A 27,018-nucleotide genomic window follows, 5' to 3' on the forward strand; every position below is an offset into this window, starting at 1 on the left:
CAACTCCATATGCAAATCCAGGGGGTCACTCTCCTCTAAGGTGACACCTATCCCCCAGGGTCAGCCTTCCTATCCATGAGGGACCCCGTTCTGCCATGGGTTTAGTTCTTCAGACCCGCCCCGGCCAACCAAAACCAAAAAAAGAAGCATAAAAGGAAGCTGCCTTTCTGGTGAAATGCTGGTCCATCCTAGGTGATGCCATTAGGGTTGTAGAAGTGTTTTCCAGAATGGGGCTGGCAAGGCAAGCACTTTGGGTCCTACAGATGTCCTTTATGATCCTAGGCTGACTAGCTGTGCCCTTGAACCTCGTGTGAAATCATTGCTCACCCACTCTTGAATGAAAGTGAGGGGGTTACTAAACTAACCGGCAAAAAGGCTGGAATTTAAAAAATTTCTCTTTTCAATGCTGGCTCAGAGCTTCCCTCATGGGGAGGGACCCATGGGATGCATCATGGCTGGCTTGCCTCTGGAGGCTCTTGATGCCAGGGTCCAGGGCACTGGAGCTGGTAACGGAGGGGCTGCCATGGGAGCTCAATCATCCACGCCCCAACTCCCTTGCTGCAGGCCGGTCCTGTGAGGCAGGCAGCTGTGGCGGTGACAAGAGGAGGAAGAACTGACGTTTAATCTGGCTAATAATGGGCAGGGTCCCAAGGGTTCACACAGATGTCCTCCTGCCTCCCAGTGGCAAAAAAAGCTCACGTTGCTAGAATACTTTTCATGTTTTCCAGCGTGCTTTCCTGACATCCTTTTATTCTCACAGTAACCTGGGCAGATGGGCAGAGCCAGCCTTGCACGTTACAGTTGAGGAAACTGAGGCTGAGAGTTTGGTGGGCTTGTTCAAGGTCACACGTTTCCAAGGCGCATGCTGCATGCAGTTGTGGTACTCTAGGTCTCTGGAGGGTTTAGTTTCTTCTTTATGAATGCCTTATCTACCCCACCCATCTGTCTATCCCCTTTGTAGCAATTTCCCCCAAGAATTTACTGTGCTTTGTATATTAAATTTTAGTCGAAATCACTCTATTTGGGGGGTATTCCAAGGAGGATGCTATGGGGCAGAGAAACAGGGAGAAGAGGGAGAGGATCCAACAGGGCTAAGTCCCCACGGGTCAGGAACGAACCCTTCACACACACACATTGTTTGGTTCTCTTGTTTAAAAAGAAAAATAAAGTATGCGGTAGATGATATGTACCAAAGCTTGATGTTCAGGGCCTTCTGAGGGCATCATCTTGCTAGGAAATATCGAATTATCAGTAAAGAGACCAGGTCAGAAATGCCAATCTCATGACCTGAGGATAGAATCCTCCCTGCAGCATATTGCAACATCCCACATGCAACTCTGTTCATTCAGCCCTCCCAGTGTGTTAAAAACTGGGACGAAACTCTAATGAGGTATCACCTCACATCAGTCAGAATGGCCATCATTAAAAAGTCTACAAATAACAAACGCTAGAGAGGGTGTGGAGAAAAGGGAGCCCTCCTACCACTGTTGGTGGGAATGTAGACTGGTGCAGCCACTATGGAAAACAGTATGGAGGTTCCTTAAAAAACTAAAAAAAGAGCTACCATATGATTCACTCCTGGGCACATATCTGGAGAAAATGCTAATCCGAAAAGACACATGCACCCCAATATTCATAGCAGCACTATTTACAACAGCTAAGACATGGAAGCAACCTAAGTATCCATCGACAGATGAATGGATAAAGAAGATGTGGTATGTTTATATATATATATACACACACACATATATATATACACATATATATATAAAATGTAATATTACTCAGCTATAAAAAGCTGAGTAATATATATATATATAATGTATATATATATATAAAATGTAATATTATCTATATATAAAATTATATATTTATATAAAATATATATATATAAAATGCATATATATATAAAATGTAATATTACTCAGCTATAAATATATAATATATATAAAATGTATAAAAAGAATGAAATAATGCCATTTGCAGCAATATGGATGGACCTAGAGATTATCATACCAAGTGAAGTAAGTCAGACAGACAAAGATAAATATATGGTATCACTTACATGTGGAGTCTAAAATATGATACAAATGAACTTATTTACAAGACAGAAACAGACTCACAGACATAGAAAACAAACTATGGTTACCAAAGGGGAAAGGGGAAAGGAGTTTGGGATTAGCAGATACAAACTACTATACATAATGGAAAAGAATTGAAAAAGAACATACATACATATATATGTATAACTGAATCACTTTGCTGTACATCAGAAGCTAACACAACATTGTAAATCAACTATACTTCAATAAAAAATTGGGACATCTCTCTCTCTCTCATTCACACACATCAGATTTCTATTTTCTCTTGAAAAAAGTCAGAAGCTCTAGTAACACTGGGCCCACTGGAGGCAGCCACGGGGTTGCTGCCCCCTTTAGATAAGACATATGCTCCATTTGCCACAGTCCTCACTATTCCCTATTGTGTGCCCTTCACAAGTCTATTCTACTGACCTTGCCTGAGTAGGCATTTAGATTTGAGACCCTAGTGTAGATTCATGAGCCCAATTGCTGTACTTGGTTCTGGGGAATGCCAGACACTGGATAAGGCGGATGGCTATGGGGAGAGAGGAGTGCGACTCTGATCTGCCTTGAAAGGTTATCTAAACTGCAGGCCACTCTGGCAACCCTCCTCACCCATCAGAACTATCGAGGCTTCTTTTTCTGCCCACTTTCTTGTTCCCTATTGCTCCTAGATCTCTCAGCATGAGATGTTATCGCAAAGATGTAAGGCATCAAAACAACCCAGGCTGGCACAATTTTGAGTTAAAGATAGTGCATAAGCAGGAGCAAAAGGAAACACAAAAGGGCAGAGTCTCCCCCTCACTTATTCTCTCCCAGGATGCTTGGCTCCCTAAGGCAAGATGCATCGGTGCAGGGAGAGATAAAATTAAGCTGCTTATCCAGATTTAGATGCCGAGGACAGCCTCACTGATCCCCAGCACAGGCGACATCTAACAGCCTGTCGTTCTGTCCTCTATCCTTTGGGAGGAAGGTTGGCAGCTACTCAACTGGGTCTGGCTTCCATGAAAGGATCTCTGAGCTCTCTGGCACATGGACAAGAGTTGCAGGGGAATTAAACAAACAAACAACATCCTAATCATTTGTAGAGACGTGGATGGACCTAGAGAGTGTCATACAGAGTGAAGTAAGTCAGAAAGAGAGAAGCAAATATTGTATAATAACGCATACATGTGGAATCTAGAAAAATGGTATAGATGGTCTTATTTGCAAAGCAGAAATAGAGACACAGAGGTAGAGAACAAATGTATGGATACCAAGGGGGAAAGGGGTGGGGTGGGAGGAATTGGGAGACTGGGACTGACACATATACATTATTGTTACTATCTATAAAATAGACAACTGATGGGAACATACTGTATAGCACAGGGAACTCCACCTAATGCACCGTGGTAACCTAAATGGGAGGGAAGTCCAAAAGGGAGGGGATATCTGTATGTGTATGGCTGATTTATTTTGTTGTGCAGTGGAGGCTAACACAGCATTGTAAAGCAACCATAGTCCAATAAAAATTAATTTAAAAAAACACCCTAAAAAATAAAAATAAAGAAAAACCACCCTGTGGTGGAGCAAACAGAGAGTAAACAACTATTTGCAATGGGGTTCAGCAATTCTGTAAGAAGTTCTGAACACAGGCCTTCTCCCTCTTTCACTGGAGGGATGGATTCTGCCTCTTTCTCCATCAAGGCTGCTTGACCTGTCCCAGTTCATTCCCCTTTGAGGAGCAGTGGTGTAACTGCTGTGTGAATTATTAATAATGCAGCAACATCTCCAGAGACCACAGCTCTGCGTGCAGCCCTGTGCCAAAGGTTTTCCAAAGCGCTTTCCATGTAGTATTTTCTTTCACCCTCACGGCAGCACTATGCTTGTCCTCATTTTGCTGATGAGGAAACTGAGGGTCAGAGTGGTGATGGATTTAACCAAGGTTGCCCAGTGAAGTTCCAGCCTGTCCGACTCCAAAGTTCCTCTCTCATCCACCATGTAAAATCCATCCTCTCATTCCTGTGCCTGGTGGAAGGTGTTGCCTGTTTCTGGGGAGTGGCTGTCTTTGCTAGCTTCGGAATGCACCTGGGCACACTTCAGGTGGACGTCTGGTTGGGTCCGGAAGACTGCTTGCCTCTTGGTTGCGTAGAGGCATCAGGAGTCCTGCTGACTCTTAGGGAGAACCTGGCACCAAGCTGCTGCGATGGGTTTGCTCTTTGAAATGCTCACTAAACTGCCACTGGCACAACGGCAGGCTCTCTGCTGAGTGGCCTGCACCTGTGCAAAGCAGGGTCTCAACCTTCACGCATCATTGACTAAATGCCGATTTAGGAGCTGGTATGCTTGGCTCTGTACTCCCCTCACCCTGAATTCTCACTCAAGGCAGACCAGGGGACGGCGATGAAGCAGAGACAAAGCATCCCTTAAGCATCCCTTATGCAAGATGGGATGCTCCAGCTCGCCTCATTCGAGAGGCTGCCTGGTACTCAAACTCCAAATTCTGACGCCCCCAACTAGATCTCAGCTTGATCCGTTACTGGAGCCAGCGAGGGGTGAGGGGTTGGAGATGTACTGTGTTCATCAGTATTTCCCCAGAAGCAGATCCAACCATCTTGCGGGGCCACCCGTTCCCAGACTCACCTCCCAAAGGAAACGTGGAGGTCATATAAACAAAAGAGAGATGGCGGTTGGCCGGGGGTGGGGCTGAGATGATCAGGCCAGGTTGAACAGCTGGGACCACGTGACCTAACAGGTAATAAGCACTATGTGTGGCCAGGCACTTGCTCAGCTCCTTACAAATATTAACTTATGGAATCTCCGTCTGACAGATGATGAGACCCCTGGGACTCAAAAAGCTTGAGTACTTTTGACCAAACTTGCACAACTAGTAAGTGGTAGCTTGAGATCTGGATCCATGCTATCTTAGTTCAAAAGCCTTTGCTCCCCCTCCCATGCCTGTGAAGGGACCGTGGGAAGCGCCCGAAGCTTGTGGAAGGAGGTAGAAGGAGGTTTCTGTAGCCACTCCCATTAACTCAGTGATGATTCTACAATAAGACGAAAGCAAAGAGCCGTGCTCCCGTCAGAGGAAATTACGGAGAGTGCGAGTACACAGACATCACCTTCTAAACTTACGTCTAAGTGTGAGCTCTACGAGGCACTCTTCCCGCCCTCCCCTTCACCGAGCCCTTTCAGCTTCCACATATGTTCCACGTCAAGAGGTATTAGCACTCAGCCCATTGACTAACCAACCTAACGATGCGGCGGAGAGATAATCCTTTCCAGGAGCTGATGCCTTCAGAAAAAAGCAAGGCAGGAAACAGAAGCCATTGGGAGCCTCACAGCTGGAGCGTGGGGCGGGGGGAGGGGGAACGAATAGCACGAGTCCTCAGTCTGGGCTAAGCAGGGCTCTTCTGATTCCAGTCCCGCTGGGGGACCGGGCCTAGCCCGGCCAGAGAAGTCCCAGGTGCTCTCGTCGCGCGTAGCAGCTTGCAGCCTCATTCTCTCAGGGTGCAGGTAATAGGGGGAGATGGGCCACAGGAGGGAAGTGAGGTCCACCCTGACCTGTGAAAAGGACCCCCGCACCCAGTCTCCCTGAAGAGGCCACATGGTGGGGGTGCACTTTGTAGCAGCTGTTCTTACTCTTTAGTGGCTCCCGTCTCTGGCTACAGGGGCAGAGGACCACTGAGGCCCCATTTTTAGCTACTGCCCTTGCCCACATCTCCTCCTCCAAGAAGATTCCCCTGAGCTCACAGCCTTGGCCGCAAGGTTTGGAAAACACAAACAGCTGGAATCAGGCTTAATGATAAATTGCATCAAAATCACCTACGTAACGCCAGTGGTTCACATATTGATTCAGTGGCCCCGAGCTCTCATCTGGGTGATATTTATATTCTCCACATCTGCCCACAGGTCTGCGGAAGACAGCGGTTTAAGGCTACTCCTCCTACTTATACCGTGTTTGTCTGCAAACACCAAAAGCATATTCCAAACCTGGAGTGTACAAGGTCTTCTCAGAAAACGTGTCAAGAAAGAGCGCAGCAGTCCCTTCCTGGAGAATAAGTGAAGCCCTTCCGGGAAAGACCACGGGATAGGAAGATGGGCCCAGGCTCCCGCCAGGCAGGGACTTCATGGAGCCTCCTTTTCTTAAAGTGACACTGGCAGGGGGCGGGGGGGGGGGGGTCAGTTTCTGTTTCGTAAACACTCAGATGCATCCATAGGAGGGGAAAGATGTACCAACAACCCCATGGCATAACCCTTTCTCTGGCTCCTCCTGTAGGGGAATGATTTTTCAGGAATGGGTTACAAAGGCTCTCTGTTATCAAAAAAAGTTCTCTGTGTATCCCTGCAAGTATTTCTCACTATTAAGCACTGGCATTAACTATTAGTGAGGATGCCAATTAGGGGAGCCATTCTGGACCCCTGATTAAGCTGCAGGATTTAGATTTAACCCCTCTCATTATTGTGTCTTTCTCTTTTAGAAAAATTTCTTTAGAATTAACCCTCTGCCACCCTGAGAGTCTTTATCTACTCATTGTAATAAGGACCACTCTCTTGCCTTAGAACAAACATGCTATTATCTTTCCCATATGAAATACGGGGGATGTATTTTGACCTTTGGCAACCTCCTGAGGCTGGACATGGGGAAGAACCTGGTGACATCTGGTGTCACGAGGTCAAGGACTTCTGACCCCGCCCAGAATCTTCTCTGAGCCTGTGAATGGGTGCTCTGGGCCACGCCATGCTAAACACTCACAAAGAAACAAGAGGAACCCTCCAAGTCCCTGGGGGCAATGATGACGCTTTCTTCTCTCCTGATAATGACTGCACTGCTGGTCATGGGCTGTGTGTGGGTTGTCATGGTGACTCAAACTGAAGTGCAGAAACGGGGCGGCCTGTCTGAAAAATAGGACCTCCTTTGACTCCACAGATTTAGGAGGGCACGAGGAAGAGTGTGCAAGCAACGGGGACCTCCTAAGGTAATCAGAGGGAAGCTGAGCTTCTGAGACCGGATGAAGGAGACATCACCTGCTCTCAGGAGATCCAGGGCCTCACCTAGGGTGACCTGGCTTGCCCCTTCCCTCCCCAACAGCTACTAGGGTGGAACTTGCCTATCTGACTGCTACCTGCTTACTGATCAGTCCTTTAAGTGGGATAAACCATTCACTCAATGACCAAAGCATGGAATGATTCCAGAATTTAAGTCCCCCCAAGAGCTTTCCTTAGGAAGCTCCAGGTACACAAGAGAGGGAAGAATTCCTCCCTCAAAAATGCATCACAGGGGCTTCCCTGGTGGCGCAGTGGTTGAGAATCTGCCTGCTAATGCAGGGGACGCGGGTTCGAGCCCTGGTCTGGGAAGATCCCACATGCCGCGGAGCAACTAGGCCCGTGAGCCACAACTACTGAGCCTGCGCATCTGGAGCCTGTGCTCCGCAACAAGAGAGGCCGCGATTGTGAGAGGCCCGCGCATCGCGATGGAGAGTGGCCCCCACTTGCCGCAACTAGAGAAAGCCCTCGCACAGAAACGAAGACCCAACACAGCCAAAAATAAATAATAAATAAATAATAAATAAAAATGCATCACAAAGGAAGTCTGCTTCTACTGCTGGGGAGAATTCTCATCATCTCACCTCAACCCAGTCTTTAAGAACAAGCAGCTTCCTGATTGCCCTCTTACAGGGCTCAGCTCAAACTTTAGTGGGGTGAGGACAGTCAACCAGAGGAAGTTCCATGGGAGACAGAGGGTCTGTGATTTAGACTGAGGCTTAACAAGAGGAGCTGATAAAGCATCAGTTCCATAGTACTCCCTCCTTGGCTTGAGCCAGTGAGGAAGTCTTGTTTCGTGTATCACAAAACTAGCTCTGCAGATTGGCCCATGACTGGGTCAGAAGCAGATATCTCTGGTGTGGACTCCAGATTCAGACTGCTTGGGTTCCAACGCTCCATCGCTTACATGCTGAGAGACAATGGCCAAGTTACTTAACCCGTCAGTTACTCAGTGTCTACGTCTATAAAATGGGCCTCTGAACAATGCCTTTCTCTTAGCATGGTTGTAAAGGTTAGATGAGATGATGTACGTGAAATTGCTTAGCACAGGTTCTGGAACATATTAAGTATTCAATAAATGGTAGCTGTTAGCAGCAGCAGCAGTAGTTGTACTTGCAAAACAGCTGGTGAGGGAAAGTGAGCTATAGGGAGCGGAGTTTTGCTCACTGCCCTGTAACTCGCATGTTGCTTGGAAAACTCCAAGATGCTCCAGTGGTCTTGTCTGCCTTCCAAGAAAATCAAACAACAGGTGCCGGGCTGTCTTAACTTATTCCAGCCCTAAGACAGTCTGGTTTGGTTAAGACCTCTTGGAGCAGGTTTAACATCGACCGGAGCCAGCATTTACACAAAAGCTTCCACCTCAAATGACTGCCTACCCCACTTGAATCCCTCTTCCGTGCATGCCATGCCATCAATGAGCACTAACTGCATGTGCTGATCCCCCGGGGGAGCTGTAACGGCGCAGCTTACCGCTGCCCATCAGAGGGGAAAGTGATGGCTCCGGAGACACGCTGACTGCTTGCTTTCCTTGCCTTGGGGAGGACTGACCCCTGAGCTGCAAGGTGACATATCTGGGGGCACTCTGGCTGGCTGCACACACAGGATCATCATCTCCACTCACACCCTAGGAACGCAGGAGCCAGGGTGGGCAGGGGAACGGCGAATAGCTAAGCTTTCACCCTGCTTCTGGTGAGGAAGGGCATGGATGGAGTCTGGGAGAAGAGGACAGGTCACTTCTCGGGTGATCAGAGTCGGGCGCGCATGCCCAGTGGCACGTCCGGTCCTAACCTTGGATTCTGAGATGTCTCTATGTGGGAAATTTCAGTTCTCTGCAGTTTAGGAGGGAGTCTCTAAACATACTTCTTGCCCTACTGGGCACCTGACTCGTGTCCCAGTAGCCTGTTTTAAGGAAGGAAACAGACAGACTCCCTTGCATCCCCCGAAGATCATAAGGGTTGTTACTAATAACAAATGTGTGTTTATACAATGGAAGTCTGCAGGAACTGAACCTGTTTAGGATTAATTACAGGGAGACATACTAGCTATTTTCAAACACTTGAAGAATATGAGAATAGCCTTTTCCGAGTTTCCCAGAAGCCATTACTGAGGTTTAGTATAAGAAAGAGCTTCCTAACCTTCTAACTACACTGAGACAACTTATCACAGAAACTTATCAGCAAAAGAGTAGTAGGATTTGTCCCAGGGTGCGTGGGACGGGTTTCCATACCAGCTGGGTGAGAGGCTGTCCTGGAAGCCCTGAAGATTTTGGAAGTCCAGCTAAAGGAGGTGACTCTTGAGAGGCTGACACCAAGAGGATAGGGGGTTGGGGGTCCTTCCCAGGACTGCTGAAGCTTGTCCATGGAGACCCATTTGCTGCAGCCTCTGAGAAACTCTGAAGACTGAGATATCCTCCTATCAGCATTGGCCATCTGCCCGAATAAACAGGGCAAGAGAATGACCCAGGAGGGCTGGGTACAGAACAGGCTGGGCAAGTGTGGTGGAATAGCTGAAAAGTTTAGAGAAACAGGGAAAGGGGAGATGGGCAGGCAGGACAACCAACTACAATGCACCTGCTTTACTCCTGGTAGCGTCATGACAAGTGCCAGAAAGGAAACATCCAAGATCATTTTGGGTGGCAGAGACAGCTTGGCTTTGTGATGCACCCATAACCTGAGAGATGGAGAGAGAAGAAAAAAATACAAACCTCTTGCAAAAAGTCTTCGAGTCAAAGGACAGGAAATTTCCCAGACTAGCAGGGTATTCTAATCAGAGTCTTCTTATCGGAGTGTCTCCAGTCTAACAAGGAGAAATCCAATCTACCGCGGGCTGAACGCTAAATTAGATCTAATCAGGACCTGCTTTCTAACTGCTCAACAGCAGGTCAAAGCCCAATGACGGCCACAGTTGCTGGTTCTTTCTGGAAAGTGAGGTGGCCTGAGTTGTGTCAACTCTCGGTCTCGAGAGAAGGGGGGGATGCTTTGTCTTTACTCCCAGCTACTCAACTCCCTCTACTCAAAATGGTGATACTCAGCCAGAGTTGCCTTCCTGGTCCATGCAAAGTACTGTTAGCTCTAGTCAGCTCACGACTGCTGTCAGCTTGCAGCTGGGATACATTTCCTTTTTTAAAAAACATGCATTTATGGAATCTTTGCTACATGCCCTGCACTGTGCTAGACACTTTGATGCATGCTACGTTTCTCCTTAATGCATGCAAGGGCATAGAGCTTTCTGCAATCAAAACACAGACTGTAAAAGGATATTCACTCCAGCCCAGTGAAACACACCACCTCCAAATCTAACTCTAGGCCATGCTATTGTTACTCTTCTTGGAAGGGATTAATAGCTACAGCTAACTGGCCTTATAGTGGCAGCTATAACTTACAGTTTCTTTGCTACAAGCAAAGAATACCATCTGTGAACCCCCCAGCTCCCTGCAGAGCCCTGGCATGTCATTCTAACAAACAGCCACAAAGGCCCACCAAGGGCTGCAACTTTTGAACACTAGTAGGTAGGTACACAGAGACACAGAGAGTGAGATAGACACGGAGACAGAGGTGTGAAGGGCTGGATGGGTGGGATGCAGAGAAAAAGAACAGAATTTTCTTTCTCTTGCTTTCGGCTTCATTGAAACAAACCTGACTATTGCTGTGATGGATGTGCTGCCTGGAAACTAGCTGGGCATCTCATCCGGACATGATTCACATTCTTATATTGTCTTAGGAGACTCTGTCCAGGGCTGAGTCTTACAGGACGTGGGAAGGGTAGGGAGTAAAGATGTGAGAAGAAAAGGCTAAAGGAAAAGTCTCACTTCCTTTTTCTTTGGATGCCACCATGTGAGATGCGTTGCCAACCTTCCTCTATTCACCATTGCTCCTGGCCGCCCACCCATCCGGAGCCACAACTTGACTACATTGTGTGCAAGCTCATAATGGAGCTTCATGTAACTGCCCACGGGAGCAGGGAGGCCCCAGGCCCCTTCCTTCCTGCCTGTGACTTGGAGGTGATTTTACAATGGCATACATACAAATGTGCATGCACACACACACACACACACACACACACGCACACACACACACACACACACACGCACACACATTCATCTGTACTCAGATGCATGCCTCTGGGAACATGCGTCTTGTGCTATTCAGAGGTCTGGGAGGCTTCTGAGCCACAGGACCCCATAAGCTCTACTCCAGCTTCCACACCTGTTTTGCTGTGTGACTGAGGGCAAGTCATTTACCTCTCTGAAACTTGGTATCTTCCATTGCTCACAGGATACTCAAGATCAATTCCTAATACCAATAGGAATCGTGATGGTCCCTGAGCACACATGGACATGCATGCGCGTGTGTGCACACACACACACACACACACACACACTCCCCACACCCATAGTACATGTGTGTAGATACTATGGCTACCTGATCGCAAACCAGAGATAATTCTCCCCCAATCATAAAGTCTTAAAATACGGGATGAGCTAAATTCCTTTCCTGGCCTCTCCACATCAGAGTTCATTTATCTTCTTCAAACATTTAAGCTCAAATGACCACAATGAAATAAATGCAAATAAATTATCCCAGAGCTTAAAATTTGAGGCAACAAATCTTCCTTTAAATTAAATAAACGCTTCCCAGCTCAGCCATATCTTACCCAGATAGAGTCACGCCGGTGACTGATCACGCTCTTCTCTAATTATTTCACTGCCCCACCCCTACCCTTCTTCAGGGTCTCACGTCTACCGGCAGCTCTGTTTCAGCTTTCGTATCGGAATATGGTGTATGAATATTTTAGTTCCCTAAGTTCCGAGCACACCCCTGCCCGATGCTTCCCTTTGTAGGATTCATCTCTGGCTTAATTTCTAGCCCCCCAAGCCTGAGGTTAGTGATTCATACCTGGGCCAGGCTCCCGAGCTGTATCATCTAGCTCGTTTACATTGACCTTAGCCTTCCTCTGCCAACTCCCTGGCTCTCCTTCCACCGAGAAGAGGTGATGGAGGTACGGGGTGGACAGCTCAAAAAAAAATTTTTTTTTCCTTTTAATGGGCATAAAGTCAAAAGAAGAACTCTACAGAGCATGGCTCAAAGTTTGCAGGAAAGAGCCTGCAAATAGTTCCAGAGACACGATTAGTGACAAAGTTCCTACTCACAGCAGCTGTAGGGACACCAGCCCATCAAACAATCCCTTGGCAATCTCGGTGATCTTGTTCCCATAGAGCACCCTGGAAAAGAGCAGAGAGGACAGTGGTCACTGCGGATGAGAGGCCACTGGAACTCCTTCAAGTAGGAGGTCGCCAGCTCGGCCCACTCTGGGGGGCATCTCAGAGCACTGGCTTCCCCAGCCTGCCTCACCTTCTCCTCACCAGTGAGACAGTGGGCTAGTGCCACTGGGGGCTGGAGGGGCAGGCTGTCCGGGAGGCGAGAAGAAATGGGCTCCATCATGTTCTACTCCTGGGCAGCCCAGCTCAATAAATCATCCACAATAGGAAGACGCAATCCCTTTGTGGTATCTCCCAGAGCTGCTAATATGACTCACACCCCAGCAATAAATAAGATGTGTGGGAAGCTGGCCAGCCCTGTGTTTTCTTGTCTTCAATGGGTATTGATCAGGCTGAGCCCAGCCTATAGAACGTTTCCTTTTAATATCCTGTTGCATCCTAAGAATTCCTGAGCTGAGTCCTTTAATCATCCATCTAGACAGGGCTTTGGGTATCTAGGGTCCTATCTAGATGGCTCAGGGACTGCTGAGTCAAGGACTGGCTCTTAGGAAAAACTAGGGAGCAAGGAATTGTTATCGCGGTACCAGCAGCTTCTACATTACAGCCTTTTTTCCTATCCTCTGAGCTCCAGGAGCCAAGGAACTCAGAATTCTTTTACCCTTCTCTCTTCCACCCTACAGTGTCCCTCACACTGGGTGTCCTATTCAAGGGCTGGTCTCTGGTGACCTGTGAGGCTTGGGGAAGAAGTGTACTGGGTCTGCCTCCCCCGAAGACACCGCTGGCCTCTCTCTGCTCTCATCCATGGCACAGACCTTGCTGTCTCTTGGGTCCAGCCTCCTCCGAGATGGAGGGAACTTAGCTAAGAAGAATTTTTTTTAAAAATTCCCTCTCGAGCCCTGGAGTGCCTTGAATGAAGGCAGGATTCGGTCCCCACTCAGATTGCAAATCCAGGCTGTGATGTGTCATTGAGGAGGCCAAATATGAGGATGAGGAAACGGTCAATGGGAGCGATAAACCCAACTCCCCATTCTCCAGACGCCACCAGGAGTGAAGAGTGAGCGTCCCGCTCAGCCTGCGGGTGTGTTTCATGAATGTTTCAGCAAATTAATGGCTAAATAAGAGTCAGCAGGATGGCTCAGGCTCGCATTTGTAATTCATACTATTAATGTCCCACCGCTCAGTGTGCCAAATGCAGTCGTGTCACTGTCCGTTCGCTGATGTCAGAACCTCCAGGGTAGCAGAAGCCGGAGGGACAACGGGGCTGGGGCGGGGAGGGGTTCCTCAAATCATGTGTCTGTATGGGGCAGCTCTAAGCCTCAGTGGGTCAAAACCACTCTCCGGCAGGCTGACGTGGGCTGTGGGTCCACCTCGGGGCACCTGGGTGTGGACCTGTCTGGCTTTATCCCCAGATCTTTCCTTGACTTTCCTTCCCACCTTTCAGATCTGGGCTCCAACACCTCGTCCTTGGGAAGCTTCTCTTGAATATCTTAGTCAACATTTTCTACCACCTGTCACTCTATTTTTATTTCTTCATCCCTTTTCATTATGTCATGTTATATTACTTATACATTTATTTATTTTAAACATTTTCTGTGCCTCCTGCACCGGCCCCCTTGAGTATAGGTTCTGTGTGTGGTGACATCATGTGGCTTGTTCATGGCTGGGTCCCTAGAGTTGAAATCTGAATAGTATCTAACACAATAAATATTTGTTGAAAGAATGAACAGCTCTGGGCTTTCCTGGTGGCACAATGATTAAGAATCCTCCTGCCAATGCAGGGGACACGGGTTCGAACCCTGGTCCGGGAAGATCCCACATGCCACGGAGCAATTAAGTCCGTGCGCCACAACTACTGAGCCTGCGCTCTAGAGCCCGCGAGCCACAACTACTGAGCCCACGTGCCACAACTACTGAAGCCCGTGTGCCTAGAGCCCGTGCTCCGCAACAAGGGAGCCCACCGCAATGAGAAGCCCGTGCACCGCAACGAAGAGTAGCCCCCGCTCGCCGCAACTAGAGAAAGCCCGCGCGCAGCAACAAAGACCCAACGTAGCCAAAAATAAATAAATTAAAAAAAAAAAAAAAGAATGAACAGGTCTGGGGTAAAGGCTTTCCTGCCCTTTACGTTGGCCATTCCTGACTTTGGACTGGGGGTGTTGGTATTCAAAGCTCCATGAGGCCAAGGGTCTTGTCTGTCCAGTTCACTGCCACATTCTCAGTGCCTATAAGGCTACTCAGTACACAGTAGGCATCTACTGAATAGCTGAATGCATGCATTGGGGGTGAGAGGCACTTCACTTAAACAATGCCCTGATATATTTCAGAATTGGCTAGTGGCATGCCAATTTCCTGTTTGGCAACCAGATTTTGAATTTCTTTTCCTGCGAGACAGGAAGCGTCTCACTGTCCTCAGATTGTTCCCAGATCCCGGCAGAGGGACAGTAGACAAGGGGAACAGGAAGGTGGGGACAGGGATAGGATCGTGGTGGCAGATGGCCACTCTCCCTTCTCCTCTGTGATCTTCAGCACAATAAGCAGACACTAATCTCACACACAATCCTGTCTTTGATATCCCAGCCAGATGTTCTACCCGATAAATGAAACTACTTTACTCCGCCAGCAGCAGGCAACAACTGAATCAAGAGACTTCCCTGTCTTCAGCCCCTTCCCAGTGGGATAGGGCCAGGTCGGGGGAGAATGTGTGCCTCGTTACCTGCCCACTCATCCATTAAACAAACCGGTTGCACAGAGAGACAAAGCATGGACAGCTTGCCTCTGAGCGTCCTTACTTAAACAAACCGGTTGCACAGAGAGACAAAGCATGGACAGCTTGCCTCTGAGCGTCCTTACTCTTGGGCAGGTCACCAAATAATACAAAAACTATCAACTGATGATACCTTTGCTGTATCTTATACATTTTATGTTATCTCAGGAGGGCAGCATAGCATGGGGATCAAGAGCACAGTTCTGGAGTCAGACTGCTTGGGTCCAAATCCTGCCTCTCTCGCTTGTTACCGTGGACTTTGGATAAGTTACATTTATTTATTCAACACATTTTTTTGGCACGGTAACTACGTGCCAGGTACTGTTTGAGGTGCCAGAGATTCAGCCAGGATCAAAAGAAATAAAAACCTCTGTCTGTGTGGAGCTTAGATCACCCAATTTCTCCAACCATTAAAGACAGAAGAGGATAGATCCTATATTTTAGGTCATGGTGAGGATGAAACTTGCAAGCCTCCTAGAATAGTACCAGGTACACAGTAGGTGCTCAATAAGTACTGCCAATGATTGTTGTGACTGTAATCATGAATGTGTGTCAGGCAGGAAAGGTGTCATCGTCCCCATTTTGCCTGTGAGGGAACGCACACAGAAGACTCAAGTGACAGTTCCTGTGCCACAGGGCGAGTCACTGGCAGAAATCAGGACAAAGCTCTGTACTTCCCTGCTCCTGAGGGTCTCTGAGCTCCTGGTGGGCATAGCTTTGGTTCCATCCACTAGGCTGCTTTAGGGTTTAAAAATCAAAGAAAAGAAAGGCTTATAGGATGGGGTTGATGCTTTCTCAGGACAATAGCCATGAGGTTGGTCTGGAGAAAAAGGCTTCAAATCAGAGGAAGAAAATGAGCTCCTTCCTTGACAAGGCCACGTGCACAAGTAAAATGGGTACATGGTAATAATCATACATTACGACTCTCTCCCTCCACCTCCCCGGACAGCACTGCCTAGGCATGTGGGATGGGAGTGCGGTTAGAGGAGAAGATGCATTTGAATTAGAAGCCAATAACTAGGAAGGCTGCTGGGCATTTAATCAATAAAAATAATGCATTTGGGGTTGTAGAAATATTCCCCAAGATCAATTTCCCCTGAAGAAATATTTGTTTCTTTTACCAGGTTGCCACAAGTGTGTAAAGGAACATAAAACCTTGATAAACACCCCCTGAAAAATATGGACGCCCCCCTCGCCCATGCTCCCACCCACACCCTACACACTTTGCTCCCCACTTACAGCGATGTGAGCGATTTCAGACCCTGGAAGGCATCTGGAGCGATGTCCGAGATCTGATTCTTGCTGATGTCTCTGAAAAATTAACCAGAGACTCTGAGAACATAGCTCAAAGGTGTGCTATGGCCATTCCTAAAGTGTGGACCAAGCATTTCAGGTATGCAAAATGGTGAGGATGAATTCATCACTTAATCAATTTATTTATTCATAGTGTGAGAGCAGGGGCTTAAGGATCATTCAGTTCAACTGCCGCATGATAAAATGCACTACATTTGTATCACTCTTCTTGGCTTCCAAAGAATGCTCACTCATGGCACCTTGACTTTGACATAGGGCCATGCACACGTGAGCAGGTGGGAAATGGAAGCCAGTGAGATTAGGGCCTCATCGTAGGTCTCATAACCAAGCAATTATAGCATAAACAAAGCAAAAGCTGGCCTTGCCCAAACACAGCCCAAGGTTCCTGTAAGCCTCACTTTCTTGCCTCATGCCTTGGCAAATGCTTATTTTTCTCCCCAGAAGTCCTGAGTCATTTCACCTCCTCAGTGACTTTTCCTTCCTGACCTGAATGGAGGTTTTGAGCAGTGACTTAAGTCTCTGTTTGGTTCAGTGCATCTTCCAGGCCGGGTGATGTAAAGACATCATGAGATTCTCATGGGATGGCTTTGAGATGTGGGCTTGTCGCTGGCAGTTCTCCTCAGACGGGAGCAAGCCCAGGGCGATGACGATCAGGGCTTTGGGATAATGTGAGCGAGAAGGATGCTGTGTGTTAGAAAGCAGCTAACCTGGCCTCGTTGGCGCACAGGAATCTCCCTGACCCGGAGGCTGCCCACTCTGCACCCCAGTGTCTTCTGAGCGCCTGTCTCGCTAACAACACTTTCCTGAGGATGGAGACTTCTCTTAGGAGTTATTAGCTCAGGGACAGCCTCTGGGCTCCTGTCCCTGGAAGGGGAGATGCTCCAATTTCCAGCTACAATGAACCTCTCTGGTTCCTTTTCTTTACCAAAATAAATCAATGGGTCTTTGCTTTTGTGGAGAAGAGGGAGAGCTGGGGTCTTGGAGGGTCAACAAGGAGGAGACAAGGGAATATTGCCAAGCAAGAACATCTAAGCAGATTCCTTAGCAACTGCCTCCAGCGAGGCCAGACGTCCCAGCCCCACAGCCTCTTAAGCTCAGTCCTTCTGCCTGTGTCTCTCCTCCTCCTACTATCCTTCAAAAGGGCTGCGCAACAACCTTTGCCTAGTCCTCTGCTCCCTTCCCTCCTTGTTTCCAAGACCTGCGAGTTGAAAGACACTTCACAGGTTAAGGTTTCTTAGGCACAGCTGTTGAACTTATCCCTTTAGCAGGCGAGATCGCCTCTAACAAATGCACAGATTGTGCTCGCAAACTAGTCAGCTTACACTGGCCTTTTCTTCAGAGCTCTGCTTTTGTATAAGGGTCTTAACAAGCAAATGCTCCGGATTATCCTAATCTTGCTCGCAACTCAGCCTGGCTGCCTAGCAAGGCATTTCAGGCAAGCATGCAGGGTCGGTGCTTGGATCAGACTAGTGAGAAAGCCTCATTTGTTTGTTTTTTGGGGTTTTTTTTTTCCTGACATTTTTAATGTGATGTCCCTTCAAGGTCCTTGGCCCTCTACCATGTCAGAGGAGGTTCTGTGACCAGTGGGGAAGCCCTCTGCTTTAGCCTTGTCAGGGCAAATTCGTTTTCAGTTCACAGCTAGACTTCTGGATGCACCCGTCTCTAAGGACAAGGTGAGATGTCTCGTGATCTGGAGATGCTGGGCAGTGGAAACTGGAGAAGTGATAGTTTAGCTGGGAACTGACCCTGGCGGTCACTTCATCTTAGTTCTTCATTCTGCAGGAAGGAAACAGCAGCCACAGGTAAAGGACCTGTAGCCACAAGTGACTGGACACAGCGATTTGGGTACAGAGCTGGCATCTCCAGTCTCCCTTCCATTTCACTGTGATGGGTGCAGAAGGTGGTGGCCCTGGCCAGGAAGGTAGGCTGGGGAAGGCTTCAGTGCCCACCCATCTCCACGCCTGACCCCTCCCAGTCCACATCAGGTGGTCCCAGAGCTGACTCCTGGTGTTTGGGTCGCCCTCGATGACCAGTGGTTCTCAAACCTCACTAGGGTGTTTATTAAAATGCACCCACAGAGGGTCTGATTTGGCCTTCTGGAGAACTGGGGTTAGAAATCTGCATACGTAACAAATCTCCAGATGATTCCCAGGCAGGTGGTTTCTGAGTCATACTTTAGACCAGTATTTCAGAATCTGATCAGTCTCAAACCTACCCCAGGTCCCCTGGGGCTTGATAAACTGGATGGCGGAGAGGAAGTGGCCTTTGCAGACAGTTCAGAAGTGAGGTGGTAAATTCCAGTACCGACGAGGGTCAAGCGGGGATCATAAGCGTGAGACACTAGGAATTGGTGGAACTTGTGGAATATTGCTCTACCTTAGAACATGGGAGGGAAAGAACTCAACACCTTTGAAGGTCTGGCCTTCAAGTGTCAGTGCTCTCGGTTAACCAACCCTGTAAGACTGGCCATCCTCTCTGACGTCTGCTATTCTCCCTGCAGATGGCGTCTCTATCTTGGTACTAGATTTCACGTGGAAGTACTTTTTTTACACTAAGCTGACCGCTAGAAATTCATCCTCTTCAGGGACAAAGCCATTCAACATTCAGTCAAGCCATTCAATCAAGGAAAATTTTTTTTTTCTTTTTGTCATTGGAGATAAGAAGAGGATGCGGTTCACTCATAGCTGAGGGAAAACCTTTTTCTGTGGGATATTAGAGATAAACTGGTCACGTATACCTAGGAGGAGTTCACCCTTAGGGTTGTAAATTCCGTTTTCACCAGGGACCCTACTTCTCCAAAGCCCTTGCATTTCAGTGTGGGTTTCTGAAGTTCTGTTAGTCAGAAAAATTTCTAAGTGGTCTCTCTTCCCTACCGCCATCCCCTTGGGGGGGAATAAAAGGGCATCATAGTAAATATCAATAGCATCAGAAGTGATCAAAAATGATTTACTTCCCAGGTCGTGACGGAGAAGATCTTATGAATTTTGAATGCACAGATCATGGCAACTCCAATGGGATGGAGAAGGGACAGTAAAACATAGTCACACTCTAAATTAACTGGACTTCACAAAAAATTAGAGCAGTCACTTAAATCATGTAAGAGATATAGGTTGGGGCCGTGACTGAACTTGTCATTTTTCATTGAAATTACTATCTGGCTGCATAATCAAGCTGGGCTTTAAAAATGAATTGGGGGGGGCATATGGAGAGTGAGCTGGAGAAGCAGGGAGACCAGGAGATTAATGGCCCAAGGTTTAAATATTAAGGTCTATATTTATACAGCTCCTCCAGCAGGAATGCTGCCAAAGGGAGGGAAGGAGTACGTGCTTAGGGCTGGCGCATTATGTTGGTTTCTACTTCTGGAACTGTACCAGGAGAAAATCTTGTTTGGTTTGGATTTCCAGGGAGATGGGAAGTTGGCTTCCTAAGATCTGAGGGTAAAGCGTACCAATGCCACTGTTTCGCAGGGATGTTTATTTTTAACATAAAAGGAGCAAGCAGACACTTAACCTCTTTAATGCAGGCCCTCCTACTCAAGGGAAACCGATGAATCAGCCTGCGGTGGAAGGGAACAAGACCAAGTCCATGCATATTTCTACCTGCCCTCTCTCTTTTCTCTGTGTGGGGGGCCAGAGAGAGTAGGCAAGTGCAATCAAAGCAGCATCGTGATTACTGGGCTATAATAAATGATTTTTTAGCCTGGAAAAGGGACAGGAGCCTCCCTCCTAGGCTCTTAGTATCTGTGATGGCAATGGCTGGGTTGTTTCTGAATCCTACTAGCCTCCCTTCAGAGCACCCCGCTCTGAGTGACTCACAGAGCAGTGCTCAGGGTGGTCACGTGATGGGGAGGGGTGGCGCTGATGATGTTACCACGATGGCAGGGATGAGGGTCATGAGGCTCAGATGCTGTCAATGGAGTAGGGAAGGTACCCTGCAGTGTTGGTGTCAGCAGGTACTGATAGGCTGTAGTGATGGCGCGGTATTGGATATGGTGGTAATGGCCATGCTGGGGATCATCATGGGCAAGGGAGGTTCCAAGGCTTCTTATCTCACTTAGAAAGATTAGAAAGTCCTTACCATGGTCTAAAGAGCCCACGGGAGCTGGCCCTTATCTACGTCTCCAGCACAATCCCCACCACTTTCTCTTCGTTCACCCCGTTCCTCCTCACTATTCTGCAAACCATCCATGCACGCTCCTGAGAACTCCTCTAGACTCACTCCCTTCCTTCATTCAGGTCGCCGGCACACGGAGGCCTTCATGGGTCAACCCATCTAGAGACTACCCCTCCATCAATCTCTAGCCCCTTCCCTTCTTTTGTTTTACATTCTAGTACTGGTCAGTTTCTGACATTTACTTGGTTTTATTTCTGTGCCCTCCCACTCGAATATGCAAGCTCCATCAGACGAGACTTCGTTTTAGTTCACCCTCTACCCACAGATCCCAGCACGGTTCTTTGTTCCCGGTGGACATCGGCTAAGAATTTGTTAGATGAATGCGTTCATGGTGGTAGGGATGTTGGTGACGGTGCTGTAGGATGATATAGGGAAAGGGCCACATCTCTACTGAAGCTCCTACTTGAGGTCCACATCCCCCAAACCAGGGGACAATCAAATGGTGAGATGGGATTGTTTTAGGCTGACACAGCCCCACCTCCCACCCAGATCATTTTACTTCACTCTAGTTGGAGTCGCCCTTAGATCTGAGGTGCCTAAACCCATACACCGCCCCATCTGAATGCAGCACTCTGGCCTTACCTCCCCGTCTTGGGAGACATTCCAGGTCTGACACTGCACTCTCCTGAGGATTGTGATGCAGCCTCTCATCTGGGCAGGCTGCCCGCTACACACAGTACCCCCCCAAACTGAAAACATTTGGGCCCATTTCTCTCCAGGGGAGACTCACATTCGCTTCAGTTTCTTGTACTGGGTGAAGGCTCCAGCAGGGATGGATTTGATGGAGTTCTGTTCCAGGCGTCTGAGAAACAGAGCAGAAAAGAGTCGATTAACCATCCACCCAACAACAAATGGTTGCCGGGGGGCCCTGAGAACAGGATGGTCTCTCCCATCACGTGGCATACATTCTTAGATGAGGGAGCCTTGGTAAACACCGTCCGAAAGCCAGAGACTCATGTTCTGGTGTGTGGAGCGGCCAGCTCAGGGTCTGATACACCCTGGGAGAAAGCTAGAAAAGATGACTTCTCCTTGAGGATATTTGGTTCTTGCTTATGATAAGTTGTCTTTGGGGGGCAGTTGTCATCTTCAGAAAATGCTGTAGGAAGTAACCAGAATGCTGAAAAAGTCAAAGGGATAAAGAGAAGGAAGAGTAAAGAGAGATGGACAGAGAGCAATGCCTATCTGTTCTGGAAGCATGTCACCATTCAGTTAAAACCTCCACCATCCTGCTGCTGGGGTGCAGTACAGGCAGAGACTTCATTTCTGGGCTTTTCTTTTTTTAATGGAGGTATAATTGACATATAACTTTAGTTTCAGGTGTACAACCTAATGATTCAGTATTTGTTTCTGGGTTTTTCAATTGGCTGTTCTAATATGATGAAGAAATAGCCTTCAAGTCTCTAGGCTCCCAGCCTGACATTCATCAAACTGGCTCCCTGATATCCTGAGGGCCCCAGGGGCCCCGAATGGGTCACTCCCCTGGGTTGCTGCTACAGTCTGTAGCTTTATGGCCTTACGGACTTTGCTGAAATGCTCCCTCTCCTATTACTCTGGAAAGAACAAGAGATGCTGCAGGCCCAGGGCCCAGAGCTTCCTTGGAAGAGGAACATGCGGAGCAAGCAAGCCTTTTCATTCCTCATTCTTTCATCTATCAAATGACATCCCATCACCAAGAACAGGTGTGGTTGGAAACAGGCATGAGCGAAGGCGGGGCCCTCTATTAGAGGTGATGAATGACGGCCTGGTCCAGGCTGAGGAGTCAGCACTTCCTCCTCATCCATCTCCTGTCTCTCCGAGGTGTGGATCTTTTCATCACCTCCTCATTTGGCATGGATGTTCCCCAAACCCTCTGCTGGGAAGACACAAAAAAGGGTGTGTGTGTGTGTGTGTGTGTGTGTGTGTGGAACTGGCCCCCTTGGAGGCTACATCTAGAGGATGCACACTTCTGGCTGGGAAGAACCCATTCATCTTGAAGAGTAATCCCCGCTGCAGAAGAGGGGAGACAGTTGTATTAATTTGTGCCTCTGCGATCTCATCTTCACTGGGGGAAAGAGAGTATTTGTTACTGGAACCACTAATGGAGCAGTTTGCCAGCAATTTTCCCATTTCAAACAACATCTCAGCTGCTAATGTGGAATGGTTTGTCAGGCCTACCCATAACACAGACAAATCACTCTCCAGGCCGAAGGAAGGGGGTGAGGGGGGAGGAAGAGGAAGGGCGGGTGAGAGGAGAGAGGGAGCATCAGGACAGATCATTCTTGGCTGCCGGATGAATCGAGTCTACAAATGAGGCTGCCACGGTCTATTAAGAGAGCCTCCGTGGGGCTGGAGGGGCCGGGGAGCGTGCTCTGTCGAGCACGTGGGCATAGGCTGGCTGGACAGCGGCCTGGCTGGCCCGCGGTGAGCCAAAAAGCACGCCACAAGGTCGCAGAGGCTGCGGGCTCCTGGATATAGCCACCCACAGAGGCAGCAGACCCGGGCAGGCTGCCTTGACTGAGAAGTTCCAAGGACATTCTCATTTTCCAGCTGAGCAGAGTTCAGGGATTTCTCAGCCAAGGCAGCAGCTCCGTGAACCTCTGGGGCTGCCAGTCGGGTGGCAAATGCTCTCCAGGAATCCTGGGATTCACCTGCCGTTTTTGCAGGGGGATTGCGGCTGGAGGATGCCTCTGGAGAGAGCCACTGTCTGTAATGATGGCAATCCCCTCAGTTTCTGCAAGAGGATCCACTGCTCCCAGCTGCAGGCCAAGAGCCCAGGCAAGTCAGGTCAGCTGGCTGACCGTGCAGTTCATAATGAATAACGTCCACTTTAGTAATGGGTGCAAGAGCTAAGGGAAGGATGAATCAGTGAGTAGGATGTGATACCTATGCCCAAGGAGTTTAATAACCTGGTGATAGAGACCAGCCCAAGACGGTCCATCACAGAACCAGATTTTATTGCTAACATAACAAGAAGAGTTGTCCTTTATGGACTCGAGTTGGTTTATGTCTATTATCTCTTTGAATCCTTACACTTCTGAGGCAAGCTGTGTCGGCCCTACTTTGTGGACGAGGAAAATAAAACCTACATGGATCAAAGAGCCTACCCAAAGTGACAGAGCTAATGAGTGGCAGAACTGGCATCTTTCTCTTTCCGTCCATTGGATGCACTGCCTTCTCTATTTTTTGAAAACAGAGAAAGTGAAGTCCATATACTAAAATAGCTTTCCCAAAGTCCCAGAAAAGTTTAAGTGGTGAAGACCCCAGTACTCATTCTGAGACATCATGCAGCCTCTGCAGAAGTAGGTATGTTGTAAAAAGGCTGTAGGAGTTGAGGGAAGATGGAATATAGATGCATGGGTGTGTATATATATATATATATACACACACACACACATATATATATATATATATATATATCAATATATGTATAAAATATGCAAATAGAGTGCAAAGCTGTGGCTTTGAACAAAGAACAAAGAATTCCCATCTTAGCCTGTTAACCCTGGCAGGGACGTTGCTGTGTATCCTGTACCCTTTACCCTTGCACACTCTGGGGATGGTCTTTATTTCTGCAGTCTCTCTGCCTCTTATGCTGCTGTGGGTACCCGCTGGACATCCAATCCCTTACAGGGTGCCAAGGCCAGGACGTGATGTGGGTTAGCCTTGCCCCAGGGGGCATTAGAGTTTGTCAGTGTGCTTCAGATGTAAAGTTAAGGCAAGGGTGAGGATAGTAACAGTAAGAGCTACTATGTATCAGCTTGTACTTGTAAGTCAGGCATCAGACTAAGAGCTTTGCACCGTACATCTAACTTAGTATTGACACCCCTCTGAGGCAGATCCTGTTTGTTTTCACTACTCCCACTTTAAACATGAGAACACTGAGGCTCAGAGATGTTAAGTCACTTGTCCATATTCACAAAGCCAGGAAGAGCTACAGCCGGGACTCAAACTCAAGTTCACCCAATTGGAAAGCCTGCACTCTCAGTCACTGAGCTTTGCTGAATACCATGTGCTGCGGAGGCACCTCCATTCCTTTAGTCATTGCCCGTTCATCCTCAGGAAAACTGCCCCTCGGTCAAGGGAGGAAGTCTGGGGTGTGTGCGCACACGCACGTGTGTGGGCACACACACAGTCTCTACACAGCGGGCAGCCTCTGGTGGGTTTTTGCACAGCTTGGAACAAGCATGCAAAAATCCATACTCCCGGTGACAAAAATTCAGTGTGAAAGACAAAAAGCAGCATTAGCATCAGCAAAAAACTGTCACATTTAGGGATGTGTCTGAAGCCAGCGGCTGTCTTTGGTCTCTCTTAACTGGCACATGTGTCTTTCTTTGGCAAACATTCTTCAGGCTGCAAACTGATTTAATAGAACTAGCATAAAAACAAACATACAAATCAAACATCTGAGCATCTTCCGGCACTGGTAGAAACAATGCGAACACCTGATGGGGATTTCAGCCATTTGCGTTCTGTATTGATTTGCCCTAGTTCCTCAGTGCTTCCTTAATGATCTGCCATTTGCAAACACGCGACTGAACACAATATATTTCTAGCAATACATAAGTCAACGTGATGCCGGAGGAACTGGCAGGGGCATAGCTGGTGCAGGGCCATGGCAGCAAGTCAACTGATAGAGAGTTTCTGGAGCTGGATTAGAATACTGGTTGCAATAATGGTGGACATCTACCATTTATTGAGGGCTTTTTATATATCAGACACTGTGCTCCTCACACACTGGCTCATTTTATTCCTTCAACAATACTACAAAGCAAGTAGTATCACTAATATAATAACAACAGAGATGAGGCATGTGGGCATATGTGACATGAGTCATTCCTAACCAGCTTTGCAGAGTACCTGACATTGCCTACAGAAAAGAGAGGTGCAGACACAGAGCCAGATTTGCTCTTCTTATTATATGCATATTCTCAGATGTCTCCAACAGAGAAATCTTTGTCATCAACTTGGAAAAAAATGAGAACTTGAGACTAAAGCATTCTATCATGTCACGTATGTGACACGTGCATGAGCTTTTTCCTTTTAGATTCCACTTAGTAGCTTTCAAACATTGTGCTAATTTTCTACACAATTATGTTATATTATTTAATCTTCATGGAGAATCTCTAGTAGGGACGATGAGCCCCATTTTGCAAAGATGGGAACTAAGTGAAACATGAGATGTTAAGAAAGGTACCAAGAAAGAGGCAGAACCGGGATCCAAACCCAGGACTATCTACCCCAAGGCTCTGTTCTTAATTATTCTGCTGCCTGATCAGCTTCACCTTTATCCCACCTGCCCCCAACCCACCCCATCCCCCCTCCTTCCACATGGAAGCCCCCCGGAAACCTGGTGTCCTCAGAAGAAGATGTGGTACGTATATACAATGGAATATTACTCAGCCATAAAAAAAGAACAAAATAATGCCATTTGCAACAACGTGGATGCAACTAGAGATTATCACACTAAGTGAAATAAGTCAGAAAGAGAAAGACAAATACCATATGATATCACTTACATGTGGAATCTAAAATATGGCACAAATGAACCTATCTACAAACAGAAACAGACTCACAGACATACAGAACGGACTTGTGGTTGCCTGGTTGCCAAGGGAGAGGTGGGGGAGGGACAGGGATGGACTGGGAATTTGGGGTCTGTAAATGCAAACTATTACGTTTAGAATGGATAAACAACAAGGTCCTACTGTATAGCACAGGGAACTATATTCAATATCCTGGGATAAACCATAATGGAAAAGAATATAAAAAAAGAATGTATATATGTGTAAAACTGAGTCACTTTGCTGTATAGCAGAGACTGGCACAACATAGTAAATAACTATACTTCAATTTTTTAAAAAAGGAAAAGAATCCCTGATGTTGATGATTTCCAGAGCCCTCCAGCCCTTTTGTTCTGCTGGCTGCTTTTTTTTTTTTTTTTTTTTTAACTTCTCTCTCTTTTTAAAAATGTCCCTGGTGACCAGTATCCTGGGAGCATATCTGCTTTGTTTAGCAGATAAACCATTGTTTATCTCCCCACCCCAGATAAACAATGGGGTTGAGGGGAGGCTAAGTGGAAAATGGGGCTACCTTTTCCCCTAGATGCTTTTGATTTATGATTTGACGTTTAAGTCCATCCACAACCTTTCTCCGGCAACTAAATTTACCTGTTATAGCCAAGGGCATGAGACTCGGGATGACACTAAGTGGAGGTATAGAGCAAAAATGGAAGAAGATGGGACAGAGATGAAGGTGAGGTTCTAGGCACAGATGGCCCCTCTCGAGCCCTGAGGCCAGGAGGGCGGAACGAAGACCACAGAACAGAAGAACGTGTGGGCCTCTGGCTCTTCCCAGAATCTATCCCTGCTGGAGGCTGCAGCGGGTTCAGAGAAACGACAGGGAGCAGCAAGGACAGCGCTGTGGGTGGGAGCTCAGTTTTGAGGAAAATCTGCAGTGAATTGTCTCAC

At 47.6% G+C, this 27,018-nt stretch overlaps 1 protein-coding gene across 3 annotated transcripts in view; it reads right to left on the reverse strand.

Moving 5' to 3' along the window:
• SLIT3 (slit guidance ligand 3) overlaps positions 1–27,018 on the reverse strand; it is a 619,979-nt gene that overhangs the window by 110,225 nt on the left and 482,736 nt on the right. For all 3 annotated transcript variants that reach the window (XM_068536340.1, XM_068536341.1, XM_068536339.1), the window contains exons 10-12: positions 21,303–21,374; positions 16,325–16,396; positions 12,256–12,327 (exon numbers count right to left, since the gene is read on the reverse strand). In XM_068536340.1, the coding sequence (XP_068392441.1) occupies positions 12,256–12,327; positions 16,325–16,396; positions 21,303–21,374 (216 nt within the window). The remainder of the gene's footprint in view (positions 1–12,255; positions 12,328–16,324; positions 16,397–21,302; positions 21,375–27,018) is intronic.

Source organism: Eschrichtius robustus, chromosome 2 (genome assembly GCF_028021215.1).
Source record: "Eschrichtius robustus isolate mEscRob2 chromosome 2, mEscRob2.pri, whole genome shotgun sequence".
In the NCBI taxonomy this organism is placed as follows: Eukaryota; Metazoa; Chordata; class Mammalia; order Artiodactyla; family Eschrichtiidae; genus Eschrichtius; species Eschrichtius robustus.